The sequence below is a fragment of the Sceloporus occidentalis genome, unplaced genomic scaffold, assembly GCF_023333645.1.
Source record: "Sceloporus occidentalis isolate IW3139 unplaced genomic scaffold, rSceOcc1.0.p SCAF_1, whole genome shotgun sequence".
In the NCBI taxonomy this organism is placed as follows: domain Eukaryota; kingdom Metazoa; phylum Chordata; class Lepidosauria; order Squamata; family Phrynosomatidae; genus Sceloporus; species Sceloporus occidentalis.
This window is the reverse complement of record NW_028316981.1, coordinates 100,308,221-100,322,806: the sequence shown is the minus strand read 5'-3', so window position 1 is coordinate 100,322,806 and position 14,586 is coordinate 100,308,221. Positions and strand designations below refer to the sequence as shown.

Here is a 14,586-nt window from a genome sequence, read left to right as displayed (position 1 = left end):
CCTCCTGGCCTGGGCCTTGGCCTCGCTGCGGCAGCGGCAGCGGAGCCCAAGCGGGGAGGGAATCCTCTCTTCAGGGAGGCTTTCCCTCCCAGCCTGGGCCCCGGCCTCGCTGCAGCAGCAGCGGAGCCCAAGCGGGGAGGGGATCTTCCCTTCAGGGAGGCTTTCCCTCGCGGCCTGGGCCCCGGCTCGCTGCAGTGGCGGCGGAGCCCAAGTGGGGAGGGAATCCTCCCTTCAGGGAGGCTAATATAATAATAATAATAATTATTATTATTATTATTATTATTATTATTATTATACCGCCTGGTGGCAAAGCCAATCTGGGCGGTGAACAACATAAAAATTTACAGAATAAAATTTACATAAATATTTATACTCCCTTCCCCCCCTTAAAAAATTATTAAACACTTAAATGTATTAAAATGGGACTATAACAATGTATAATTATACTATCCTAAACTAAACCCCAAAACCCTCAGTAATCCTCACCATCAGGGGATAGGGCCACGAGAGGAATAAGGGAAATCGGGGAGCCCGGGAGCCTGGGCCGGGAGAAATTTTAATCTGGAAAGGCCTGCCGGAAGAGATCTGTCTTGACAGCTTTTTTAAAGCTGTCTAAAGATGTTAACTGACGGATCTCATCCGGCAGGTCGTTCCAGAGCTTAGGGGCGACAACAGAGAATGCCCTCTGAGAGGTAGCCGCAAGTCTAGATTTTGAAGGCTGCAGCAAATTCCTCCCAGAAGAGCAGAGAGCGCGGGGAGGATTGTACGGGAGGAGGCGGTCTCTAAGATAGCTTGGACCCAAGCCATTTAGGGCTTTAAAGGTAATAACCAACACCTTGTACTGGGCCCGGAAGCTGATAGGCAGCCAGTGGAGGGACCTCAAGACAGGAGTGATGTGGTCCCTCCTAGATGTTCCTGAAACAAGCCTGGCTGCCATGTTTTGAACCAGCTGAAGTTTCCGGGTCAAGGACAAAGGTAGCCCCATGTAGAGCGCATTACAGAAGTCGAGGCATGAGGTTACCAGCGCGTGCACAACAGTCTCAAGGTCCCTTACTTCCAGAAAAGGGCGCAGCTGGCGTATCAGCCGAAGCTGATAACAGGCACTCCTGACCGTCGCATTTACCTGATTTGTCATCAGGAGCAACGAGTCAAGGAGCACCCCCAGACTGCGAACACAGTCACTGGGGGAGAGTGTGACCCCATCCAGGACTGGAGTTTGTAACCCAATTCTTGGTTTCGGGCCGGTACCGTGAGCACCTCCGTCTTGTCTGGATTCAGTTTCAATCTTTCCCTTACGGCCTGGGCCCTGGCTTCGCTGCGGCGGGGAGGGAATCCTCCCCTCGGCCCAGGGGTGGGGGAAATCCCGGGGGTGGGGCCAAACCGGGGCGGGACCATGCAGACCCACCCAAAACTGGGAAAGTCCCGCCCACAGGCAGGATATGGCAACCCTAAGCACATGTAGCACACTTTTCCTGAAATTTTGGGTTTGAAAAATTTCTGGCACCTCTAAAATCCTCATCTTTGATATCTAAGGTTTTGGATCCTATTATGATTCAAAGCAAAAGCCAGACTGAAAGTATGGATGCAAGAAAGTGGGATTAAACAACCTGATTCTCTGCACCTCAACAAAATGGAGGATGTGAGTTGTGTTTTGGGAGCCTATATGTGGGGGGCTCTGTGTGCATAGGCTCCTGTACAAATGTCAGCTTAAGTGTCTTAAGATTGGATCTGTACAGTGAATACAGTCTCGGCAAGGACGGACAACAGTTTAAGGGCAAACCACATACTGTGTGGGAGGAAGGTTATGAATCCACTGCATCTTGTTAGAAAAGGGAGGGGGCTCATTTATCAGGTGACAGAAAAGAACACTGTCTAAAACTCTGGCAAGCTGTTGCCAGCCTCTTGAGTATAGGACTAGATCAATCAGCTTCATATATAGTCCCTCCCTAGATTCATATTTTTAGGAAAGAAGATCTCTACACAAGACTAACAGGTATGGATCATTGCATTAGTGTGGTTGGGTATGCAACACCTTTGTTCAGCACTTCTATTTTGTGTGATGTAGTGCTTCTGAGTTATAGAGCTATATCAAGGATAGTTAACAATAACAATAACAAACTCCCCACCCACTAGGCTTTCAATCTGAGCTAGGAGGCCCTTCCCTTAGGTTAGAGTAAACCAGAACCTTTGGCCCTGGGTTGGGTAATTTCAGACTGAAAGTGAAAGTACTGGATTTGTGATTGCACACATCCTAAGAGTAATAACTTTTACCCAGAGAAAACGAGCCTGCCAAGAAGAAGACAAGACAGTATGGTATAGTTTTTAAGAGTGCTGGACTAAGATTTGGGGGGAACTGAGTTGTCCTCACAGCTTTACAAAGCTCAGTGGGTGACTCTGGGCCAATTGCTCTCTCTCAGCCCAACCTATCTTACTGAGGATACACAGATAGGTTCAACATAGTGGGGAGGAGATGTACCTCAAGCTCACTCGCTCCCCAGTGAGGAAGGGTGGGATAGAAACATAATTGATCTCAACCAACATTCAGCTAGTTTTTGATCAGCACTAGCCTGCTGGTCCCCTCCATGGAAGACTATCACAGGATGAGTCAGATACTTGTGTGTTTCTTGCCAGTGCATTTCATGTCCTTCAACTCTCCAGATTTGGGAGGGAACATTCCCAATTAATCTTCTGTCACTCCACTTTTTCACCTGTTTTTAAAATGTTGCTGTTTGTCTCTTCCTCCTCCCACTTTCCTCCTTTCCCTTAAGCTCATATCAGTTGCAGCAAACTGAGTTCTAAGTACAAAAGTTTACACTCAGTTATCGCAGTGGTGATGGGGTGGGGGGGAGAGGAGAAGAGAAGGCAGAATCTTGCCTTTCACAGTAGGCTCAGGTAAAAGCAAACTGCTATAGTCTCTTCAACTTGTGTGCTCTTCTTCATTAATAACTTTTTCCATCTTAACCACACAATGATGTTGCTTGGACCCATGTATCCAAGTTTTCATATATGAAATGTTGAAAGGTATGGCACTTTACTTGTGTCCTTTCTTAAGTAATATAATGCCATGCTGCTGTTCACCAGAATGCCTCGTAGTGGTGATACTGTAGCAACCATGTATAGTATAGCCCTCTGCTAGACTGTCTGCATAAATTATCTCCAGAGTTTGAGTAATGGTTGCATCCTACCTAATGCCTCTTGAGGTCACTTTATACTGGCATATTCTTCACTTTACCATACTATAAACATCCCATATTTATATGCCATTAGGCAGGAAATAAAGCTGGAGCTTTATAAAAATGTCTTGCTTATAAACTCTTCAGGGATGTTCACAGTGGAGCCTAGTAATACATAAATCCTGGAGTCATGGGACCTATAAACAGTTGTACATGTGCTGGTTACCTCTAGTCTCGACTTCTGCAATGCACTCTACATGGGGCAACCATTGTACAATGTTCAGAAGCTTCAACTAGTACAAAACATGGCAGCCAGACTGGTTGCAGGAAAATCTAGGTTCAACCGAATTACACCTATCTTAAAGTCTTTACACTGGCTGCCTGTCAGCTTCTGGGCACACTACAAGGTGTTGGTTATTACCTATAAAGCCCTACATGGCTTGGGTCCAGCTTGCTTGAAGGAACGCCTCCTCCCATATAATCCTTCCCGCACACTCAGGTCCTCCAGGAGGAACTTACTGCAGTCAGGAAAAACTAGACTGGTGGTGACTTCCCGGAGGGCCTTTTCAGCTGCCACTCCAAAAATCTGGAATGACCTGCCAGAGGAGGTTCGTCAAATCACATCTCTTGACGCTTTTATAAAGGCAATAAAAACAACCCTCTTCTGGCAAGTTTTTCCAGACTAACCTTTCCTAAAACAGAATCAACCGCCCATTATTGCCCATTATTGTCATATTGCTATCACTTCTTGCTGAGCTGTTTTAACTGAATTCCAGTTAAATGTTTTTATTATTATTTTGTATTGATGGGAGGGAGGGTAGAAGGGTGGAGGCTTTCAGGGACTGCTTCCTTATTTATTTATTTTTGTGTCTTTGTATTTGAATCTTTCCTTGTTGTTACCTGCCTCGATTCTCAGACGGGATACAAAAATTATTATTATTTTTATTATTATTATTAGTCAAATTCCTACCAGGGTGGTAGAGATTTTAAGCATTCTTGGAATACATATTTAAAAAAGCAAAATTAAAAATGCCATGTTTCAAACTTTCATATATCAATTATTTTCATGACTGTAGAATTTAATATTACTTTGAAAAGTGATGTTTGCTTTGAGGATATGCTACTTTAATTATATTTAAAAGGTGAACTATAAAGTAATATTAACATAAATATTAATTTTCTCTTTTTGGAGGCAGCTATTAAACAGGTTTAGCATTTTGTCTTATAGCATGACCAGTGAAGAATTAGGTCAGTGGTTCTTAACTTTTTCTGTACCCTGCAGCCCTAAGAAATGTTTGATTAATGTTCACACCCCCATACAAATGTAATATCATCTGAAGATAATTGCTAATTGTTGAACCACAAATTGAACGATGTACAATACTGCAGGTGAACAAATTGAACTTAAAAAAATAAGCTTTGAACTCAGTGGATAAAATGCAAAACTAAGTTGATAAACTAAATTCTCATTTATTCAGAAAAATTATATATATTAAAATATATTCCAACTGTGAACATAAAACTCAGTGATGCTTTTGCCTCTGCTTCTTATTCCTGATTTTCGTCAAAATAGAACTTTCTTGCTGACTGCAATCCACAGGTCTGTCTGTGGATTCCCACAATTCCTAGATTTTGTCTTGATTGACAAAAGTGAACTGAATCCAGATTCACACAAATATAATTGTTGTGCCACCTAAAATTCCATTTTGCACAGCTGGAGGTACAGACACCTCAAACTGGGAACCCTTCATTAGGAGAGGCCATGTGGTAGGAGAAGCATTAGCTACTCTAGATGAAACAATCTTGAGTGGGCCAGTATAATACTTTGGTTACAGGGTTTGGCTTTACAGCGATGAATGTTCCATCTCAACCAAGCTTGGGAAATATTGTGAAGCACAATGCTTCTCTGGGCTACTCTGGGCACACCAACTGCTAATATATAGTGCAACAGCTTGCACAGTCAGTTTTGCTTTATGACACCACCACGGTTCCTTAGCTCTGATGACACCATTCATCAGAGCTAAGGAAAGGAAAAGCAGAAGGGCAAACTGCCCAGGTCCAGATCCCTAGAGTGCCAGGGCCTCTGGGTGTCTGTACAGTGGGGAGGGATGGGGGGGGGGGGAGAAATGTTACAAAATACATTTTGTATCTCAGTAGACAAGAGAGGTGCTATAATATCTTTTGCTAAATTACAACAAATCCTGGTCTTGTATAAGCATCAATATTTGTTAGTATGAGTCAGACATGACAAAGCACACTGTACACCTTTAGACCAAAACTTCTATATCCTAATTGAAATACTTGCTACTAGAAAATCTTGCAAAGCATTGTTAAATGTGTTGTAGTACACATATATACTGATCATCAGTCAGAAGCAATGTCTTTTTATTCAAATAGATGAATTACACCCAAGCTAGTCTGAGGACTTGGATGATGCCTTCCTAGAATAGATGACCACACATAGTAATGGGGAATTTCAACTATCCTGATAATAGAGGGAAGTCAAGCTCTGCCAAGAATTTAAGGTCCAACAAATTCCTCACTTGCATTGTAGACAATTCATTGTCCAGAAGGAAGAAGGGGCACTAGGATATCAGCTATTTTAGATCTGATCCTAACCATTAGTGATGATCTTGTTAATGGGGTGGCAAGATCCTTAGGTGGGAGTAACCATGTTCTCCTGGAGTTTGTTATACAGTGGAAAAGAGGAGGCAAGCGTAGTCAGATACACATTCTAAATTTTTACAATGTTAGGGAAACTTAGGGAAATACTGGGGATGATCTTATGGTCAGGAATACTAAAAGAAAAGAGGGTCAGTGATGGATGGAAGTTTCTTAAAAGTGAAATATTGAAGGCACAATTTCAAACAGTTTCAATGAATGTGTCAGAATGGTGCCAGAAACCAGAATGGATGTCTACAGAACTTTCAACTATCACAAGGGACATGCACAAGAAATGGAAAAGGGGGGAAATCAACAAAGAAGAATTCAAACAAATAACCAGCATGTGTAGGAGGAAGTCAGAAAAGCTAAAGCTCCAGAGCAAGTTCACACTTGCTAGAGAAGTTAAAAACAATAAAATGGGCTTTTTATTATATCCATAGTTAAAGGAAGAATAAGGAAATTGTAGGGCCACTGTGTGGAGAAGATCGCAAAATGCTAACAGGGGACAGAGAAAAGACAGGACTACTCAACACTTTTTTTGGTTTAGTCTTCTCCCCTGAAGAGAACAGTGCTCAACCTGGGAAAAGTGGAGCAGATGATGCAGCAGGCAAAATGTAGCACAGAACAGGTACTGAGGTAGTACAGGAATATCTTGTTGCTCTAAGTGGAATCAAGTCTCCAGGGCCAGATGAACTTAATCCAAGGGTATTAAAAGAACTGGAAGAAGTAATCTGAAAACTACTGTCAATAATCTTTGAGAATTATGAGTCCTACACAGTTCAGGTCCAGATTATATGAAGGACCATATGAGCCTGCCTATCTCTTGAGGTCCCCTGTGGAGGGTCTTCTTTCTGTCCCACCACCCTAACAGGTTCATCTGATGGGAACTTGGGAAAGGGCCTTCTCAATGGATGCTTCCAGCTCTGCCGTTCCCTTCACAAAGGGCTCCCAAGCTCTGACGTTCCCTTCAGTCTCTTCAAACTGGCACCCTATTTGCTATATCCCCACAGGCAGGTTAAGATAGGTTAAGGCATTTGAAGACAGACTGCCCAAGAAGACAGGGACTTGCAGAATTGTGCTGTACTGTCTGTGTTTTGTTTTTTAACTGATTTTAATTTTATGGAAAGTTTAATCCTATTTTTAACTTTTGCATTTGGTATATTGTTTCTTTCTTAACTGTTGTAAGCTGCCTTGAGACCCAAATCAGAGTAAAAGGTGGAATATAAATAAATACAAATATCAGCATCAGCATCTTTATCATCATCATGCTTTTGCCCCTAGGAGTCAGAGACCTTGAAATTTATTCAGGGTGCAGGGTGCCATGGTAAAAATAACATAGATAATCCCTATAACTTCTGTTTCAGTCTGTTTCAGTGCTTTTAATTCAGTTCTCAGGTCTGGACATTTTAATTGTTTTCCCACAAAGATTAATCATTGTGGCATAATTATAAGAAATGTAATTTGTCAGTTAGTGTAATAGTATGCCTAAGTTCCACTCTTTTGTAAGCCTAATTATTTTTTCTCTGTATTCTGCAGAAGTTGCCATTTCCATCTTTGAAAAGATGCAAGCACAAGAGATCCTACGGAACCTGAGACTTCCAGAGTTTGAAGACTTAAGTCAGTATTTCCGAAGTTTGCCCACTACTACCTTGGTAGGCATTGGTGCCTTTGCAGCTGTTCTTGCGTATTGGCTGGCTAGCCGTCCCAAAGCGGTGAAACCACCATGTGACCTCCAAATGCAATCAGAAGAAGTTGAGGTGAGATTAATGCTCTTTACAATAAGCAGAATTGCATTTTATGACAAATAATATACTTTTTTAAAAAAGAAAAGAACTGGCCTTTTTCATTCATCAGTTATGCCACTCTTACTACATTGATCTTTTACAATAGATAGGCAATCATATAAAAATTATGACAGTATAATGTATCTTATAGAGCCTAGCTCAGAGTAATTTGTATGCTTTTTGTCTGGATCCTAATGGTGAGCAACAAGCTGTTTTCCAAAGCTGAAGGTATATACTTAAGTATTTGGTGCCAGCGGGTGGGGAAAAGACCAGAGTGAATAACACTAGATGTTTTATAAGGGGTAGTTTTTTCAATTGTGATTGCAGTGAGGAATAATATTAGCCTGGTACCACATGCATGGATATTATCATATGCTAGCACCATAAACACCCATAGGATTGGGGAAACTTAAAGCTTAAGTTAGGGTGTGGTACAAATTGTTAATATGCTCTTTGGTGGTGGGTGAGAATTAATAGCAGGCCCAAACTGACTTTGGGAAGGGGTCATCTTACAGGGAAATGACTCCTGGCTTCTTTATTAGGATGTGAATCAAGACAAGCATTGGAAACTAGTTCATAAAGAACTGCCACCTGTGCCCCTCATTAGTGGCTACCACATTGTCTGTTTCTGTATGTTTTGGAGTGAAAGGGTCTTAGCATCACTGAATGTTAATTGCTCTGGTATTTTATTTTTAAACATTTCTATGAACAAGTAACATGTATTTTCAAAAATAACACATGGAATTGAATTCTGATTCAGTAAAACTAAGTATTTTTGGTGTATTCCTTTACAAATTTTCTGTATTATCTACAGAAAATGTTTACATTGTCCTAGATAGGAATGGAAATGTTTGAATTCTGGTTTTCTCAAGAACATGAACGATGCAATAAAATCCCCTTGTGACTGTTCTTGTTTGTACTATGTTTTCTAATCCTTTGAGACATATTTGTAAAAGCATAGATAAAGCAAGTTAATTATACAGTTGAAATTGCTTTTATGGTAATCAAAACTCTCATTATTATTTTATTTAAAACATACATACTAAAACTTTGCTGTGGAAAAATGTACTTCCAACTTTGAATTTATTTAGTGTTATCCAAATATGACATTTTATGATGATCGCAAACAGACTTCGTGGGCTTTGTAGATCTTAGAATTGATTGTAGCTTATAAAGAGGTATAGATGAGTATTTCAAATGGTATGTGTAGTTTACATTACAGCTGGTTTTTTTTTTATCTTTCAAGAGAAATTATTAGTCATACAGCAAGCCTAATAAAACGAAACAAAGAGGAGTTTAGGAAGGAAATTCTAATGAAAAGACCTGATTATTTTAAAAATAAATTATCTCTAAAATCTGTTAATGAGATCTGGTTTATTCAAGTCCACTGACGCAAGTTAGTTGGTCACTGTGGTAATGTGGTAATGTAAATTTATTCTGTCTTTGACCAGTATAAAACAAAATCACAGCAAGCAACCTAACTGTTAAGGGTTAAAATATAAACTTATGATAAACTATACTTAAAAATATCCAAACAAAACATCTACACAGTAATAGGATGTCCATTTGTCAGTTGAGGGCGCAATTTACAAACAATATAACAAAATTTAGCCACCTTATGGGATACTGTAGAATCACAATTATCCAATAGGAGGCGTAGATAAAGAGTCAGTATTACCTGGAAATTTACTCAGTAATGGAATAATCAATTGCTGTCGAATATCTCTATAAAAATGACAATAAAGGAAAACAGCTCACTGGGTTCAACAGCACCCGAGCCACATGGGCAGAAACGAAATTCAAAAGATGTTTTTTTAAATTTACTTTCCAAAACGGCCGTAGGCAACACATTAAAACATGCCAGTTAAAACCCTTCTAAACTTAGGGAGGGTAACATGGAGTAAGTATGGAGCTGGGGAGGGGACCAGAACTTGAACACTGAACATAACATATTTTGAGAGGGAAGCGGAGTCCGTGTGTCTTTCTACATCGAGGATTTTTTGGTCACTGTGGAAACAGAATGATTGTCTAAGGACTTTATCACACGGAGGCTAATTGGAGGCAAGTTGGTTAAATCCCATGCAAAAACTGTTTTTTAAAATCCACATTTGTGTGTTGTTTTTCAGATGCATTGGCATCAATGAGAAATAACGCGACATTAATCCAAATGTAAAGTCGACAAAACTCACTCATTTTTACTTTTGGGAAGTTCCCGAAAGTAAAAAGGAACAGGTTTTGTCGACTTTGCATTCGGGTTAATGCCGCATTATTATGACTCAATGACGCAAACGTAGTCTGAAAAACTACGTGCTTTTGAGGATTATTTCTAGTTTCTTTTCAGGTTAACCCTGAATGTTGTGTGAAAAACAACCTGCTTTTGCAGGGTTTTTTTCCACTTTAAATTAAATTAAATTAAATTAAGTTTCTGCATGGGTTCTGTCCCATGTTATAAACTCCTAAGAAAGGTCTTTGGTCTTATCCTGCTAGGCTTTTCCTATTTGTTTAGAAGGATCAGCTATATCAAACCGGGGACCTCATTCAATTTACCTGGAGAAGCAGAATCATCTTTTTTAAAAATCCAGGCTGTTTAGTGGGATTGGTTTTAAGAGCTTTGACAGCCTTCAGTGAAGAAGAAATGCTTGAGATACTGTTGTTAGATGTCAAAAAGCCTTCACAATCTGTATGTGGGGAAAAATAGTTAACTGAAGAATGTGTGGGACATAATGGCACAGGAATGCAGGAAGCTGCCCTGTACTGAATCAGATCAGTGGTCCATCTAGCCTAGTATTGCCAACTATTGCCAACTGTGGCTGGCAGCAATAGTTTGCCAGGATTTTTAGACAGAGTCCTTTCCTACCTAGCAGGAGATACCAGTGGTTTCCCATTCAAGTACTAAATAGGCCTGGCCTTGTTATGTTGCAGCTCTTACATTTTAATGGTCCTCAAATTGAGCAATTGTTAAGAAATAAATTCAGCTGTAGCTATGGCTGCAGCATTAGTTCAAATGCAGTACCCTTCACTAGAGCACATCTTAACATGGTGCTTTGAATATAAACCTGTTATCTTAAGATCCCTACTGAGTGAAACAACTTCCCTTTTAATTATTTCATTTATCAGTTTTTTCCCTTGCCCTTTAATTATTATTATTATTATTTATATAGCACTGTAGATTTGCACAGCGCTGTACATAAAACAATATATAAGAGTAAACCTGCCTATGGCGTACAATCTAAGAGATAATAGGATAATACATATAAAATACATAGCAATACAGGAAATGGTACGATAAACAGGCAACAAAAGAACATCAAATAGCAAATGATAATCATGCAATGCTTGGGAACGCTTCTCTGAACAGGATGGTCTTCAACTCCGTTTTGAAGCTGGTTAAAGAAGTGATGACCCTTGCTCGCAGGGGAAGAAGGTTCCAGGAGTGAGGGGCAGCAAGTGAAAAGGGGCGAATCCTAGATGGGGCAGAGAAAATCCTGGGATGGGACAGCCGACCCTGACTACCAGAGCGGAGGGCCTGAGTGGGAAGGTGAGGAGAAAGAAGATCTGATGGAAAGGGACGTATCTCAGGTAAGTCCAACATTCCATTTCCCATCAGAGAAGGGGGCCGAGCATCCTGACTGTGGAGAGCCATTCTCAACCTGAGGGCAGTCAACCACTTTATACTCAAGAAAAAAATCAGGATGGAGACTCTCAAATCCATCTTGGAGAGCCTCCAGCCTGGTGACTTTCTTTCATCTCTGGATTTGCAAGATGCTTATCTTCATATTCCAATTCATCCGTCTTCGCGGCACTTCCTCCAATTCAAATATGGCAAACTCCATTTCCAGTACGCATCTCCTCCTTTTGGACTGGCATCGGTCCCCAGGGTCTTCACCAAGGTCATGATAGCCTTAGTTGCCCACTTAAGGTCTCTGCGCCTCCACGTTTATCCTTACTTAGACGACCTACTGATCGAAGCCTCCTCCAGACATCAGGCGATACAAGACACCTTCACCACTCTCAAGACGTTGGAGACACACGGATTCCTGGTCAATCTGCAAAAGAGCTCTCCGAATCCGGATCAAAAGATCCTCCACCTGGGAGCCCTGATCGACACTCAAGCGGGTATAGTGTTCCTCCCCCAAGAACGGATCAGATCCATTCGGGATGCAATCCACAAGGTTTTGAGACTCGTAAGACCCAGCCTCAAGCTCCTGGCTCATCTCCAAGGCCTCATGATTGCGGCCATCGACTGCCTACCTTGGGCGAGGTTTCATGCCAGACCTCTTCAATGGCGCCTCCTTCCTCACCAATGAGCCTTAGCACTCAAGAAGCCCATAAAGATTCCTCTCACTACAGAAGTGTGTCAGTCATTCAGCTGGTGGATCTCCAAAGCGATCTCCAAGGGGAGACCCATCTGGGAACCACCAAAGATTCAGGTCACCATAGATACCAGCCTACGAGGATGGGGAGCCTATTGTGGAGCTCAAATAGCTCAGGGAAAGTGGAGCCCAACAGAACAGTCCCACAACATAAATTGGCTGGAGCTGTGGGCTGTCCATCTGGCACTACAATCCTTCCGACACCTGATCCTACACAAGGCGGTGCTGATCAGGATGGACAACATCACGGCGAAGGCCCACATCAACCGACAGGGCGGGACCAGGTCCAGATCCCTAATGAACAAGGCCAGGTTGCTCCTGACATGGGCCAAATCCAACCTGCTCTCCCTGGATGCCGAACATCTTCAGGGAAAACTCAACTCAAAGGCAGACTGGCTAAGCCGATCGGATATAGACCAGGCAGAGTGGAGCCTCCACCCAGAGGTGTTCCTCTACATCACGACAGAGTTGGGCCATCCGATATTAGACCTGTTCGCCTCTCCAATCAACGCCACTTCAAGGTTCTTCTCCAGATTCCAGACAGAGGGAGCAGAAGATGTAGACGCCCTAAACTGCCATTGGCCAAGGGGTCTCCTATACGTATTTCCTGCGGTGCCCCTGCTGTCCAAGTTTCTGTCCAAGCTACGGTCAACCAGGTCGGAGGCCATCTTAGTGGCCCTGGCATGGCCCAGGTGTCCGTGGTTCTCAGAGATCCTCAACCTCTCAACTCAGAGCCTACCTCTGCCCATCAGACCAGACCTACTGGCCCAGGGTCAGATTCATCACTCCGACCCAGCCTGGCTTCAGCTACGCGCCTGCAAATTGAGCACCACATGCTGAGCGGTTATGGATACTCCCCAGAGGTGATTGAATCCATATTGGCCTCCCGTCGTCAGTCAACACTCAAGATCTATGAATATACTTTTAAAGCATTCAAGAGGTGGTGTAAACTAAAGAAAAAAAGACTTCATCCATGTATCAGTTTCCACAGGCCTTCAGTTCCTCCAGGACGGTATAGACCAAGGCCTTCGTCCTAACACCGTCAAGCAACAACTACCAGCCATAACATCTATACTTCCACACGAGGAGGCGGCTAATATTTCCCACCACCCACACATTGCAGGCTACTCAAGGGGGTGTCCAACAGGTCACCGCCAACCAAACACCACTTCCCCTCCTGGGACCTTCACAAAGTCCTCAAGGCATTAACCGTCCAGCCTTTTGAACCACTGAGAGAGGTTCCTCTCAAATTTCTCACATGGAAGACGCTAATTCTCACAGCACTCACATCAGCTCGACGTGTCTCTGAGATCGGCGCCCTTTCTGTTCGTAAAGAATTATTTATAATCAGAGCTGACTCAATCCTTCTCAGGCCTGATCCGACCTTTATCGCCAAGGTGAATTCGGTCTTCCATACATTCCCAGGACATCGTGCTTCCCTCCTTCTGCCCTCGCCCCTCCAAGGATCTAGAAAGGATCTGGCACACCCTCAATGTCCAGAGGGCCATCAAAATTTACCTCAAAAGGACCTCAGCCTTTAGGAAATCGGAAGCCCTCTTCATATCTTTTCGACCAGGGTCGAAGGGTAAAAAGGTGTCAACATCCACGCTACCCAGGTGGATCAGGCAATGCATTGCCGCATGCTATAAAGCTCTCAACCATGCCCCACCGCAGGGCATAACTGCTCACTCAACTAGGAGCGCAGCAACGTCAGCAGCTCTGGTGACTAACGCCCCCCTGGCCGAAATTTGTAGAGCAGCCACCTGGAAGTCACCGTCTACATTTGTCAGACACTATAAATTAGATTCCTCTCAATCGGCAGAGGCAGCCTTCGGCCGGAGGGTGTTACAACAGATTGTCCCTAGCTTGCCCTCCATGCCAGCTGGCCCGCCCTAAAAGGATTCGGTGGCTTTTATAAATCCCAAAGTCAGGATGCTCAGCCCCCTTCTCTGATGGGAAATGGAACATTGGACTTACCTGAGATACGTCCCTTTCCATCAGAGAAGGTCCGAGCATCCTCCCCACCCTGTATTTTTTCTTTGCCTACTGGCACGGGTGGGCAAAATCTAGTCCTTTATCTCGGCTGATCTGTGCTAGTCATCGACTGAGGTTCTAGGGTGGGGGCGCCATGGGGGCGGGGCCAGGCCCCTAGTCTTTTGTCTTTCTTTTCTGCCTATCAAGAGTCGAAATGGGACAATACCAACAATAAAATACATGTGTTCCTTACCTAAATCCTAGACAACTTAAATCCAGTCTTTAGCCGTTTCATTTAAACAGCAAAAGCCTAAACAACCAAACTTCTCCCAGTTTTCTTTTTTAAAAGAAACTAGAAGTAATGTGTAGCAGCAGGCTTCCCCGTCAAGTAAATTATGCTGATCATATAAATTTCCTTGGGATACATGGATGAGTTTATATACCCAGTATAATTTGTTTATTTACATTGATTAAATAAAATAGTAAGACCACTCAAAGGCAAACTATTAAAGCAGGCATCTCTTTTTAGGAGATTCAGATCCAAAACACACTGCAATAATCCATTTTGAGACCGCTTTAACTGCCCTGGGTCAGTGCTAGGGAATCCTAGGAATTGTA

General features: G+C 42.6%; 1 protein-coding gene across 5 annotated transcripts in view; it reads left to right on the top strand.

Moving 5' to 3' along the window:
- Positions 1–14,586, top strand: part of ACSL6 (acyl-CoA synthetase long chain family member 6) — a 133,469-nt gene that overhangs the window by 59,262 nt on the left and 59,621 nt on the right. For all 5 annotated transcript variants that reach the window (XM_089530605.1, XM_089530596.1, XM_089530624.1 and 2 more), the window contains exon 2: positions 7,374–7,594. In XM_089530605.1, coding sequence (XP_089386731.1) covers positions 7,374–7,594 — 221 coding nt within the window. The remainder of the gene's footprint in view (positions 1–7,373; positions 7,595–14,586) is intronic.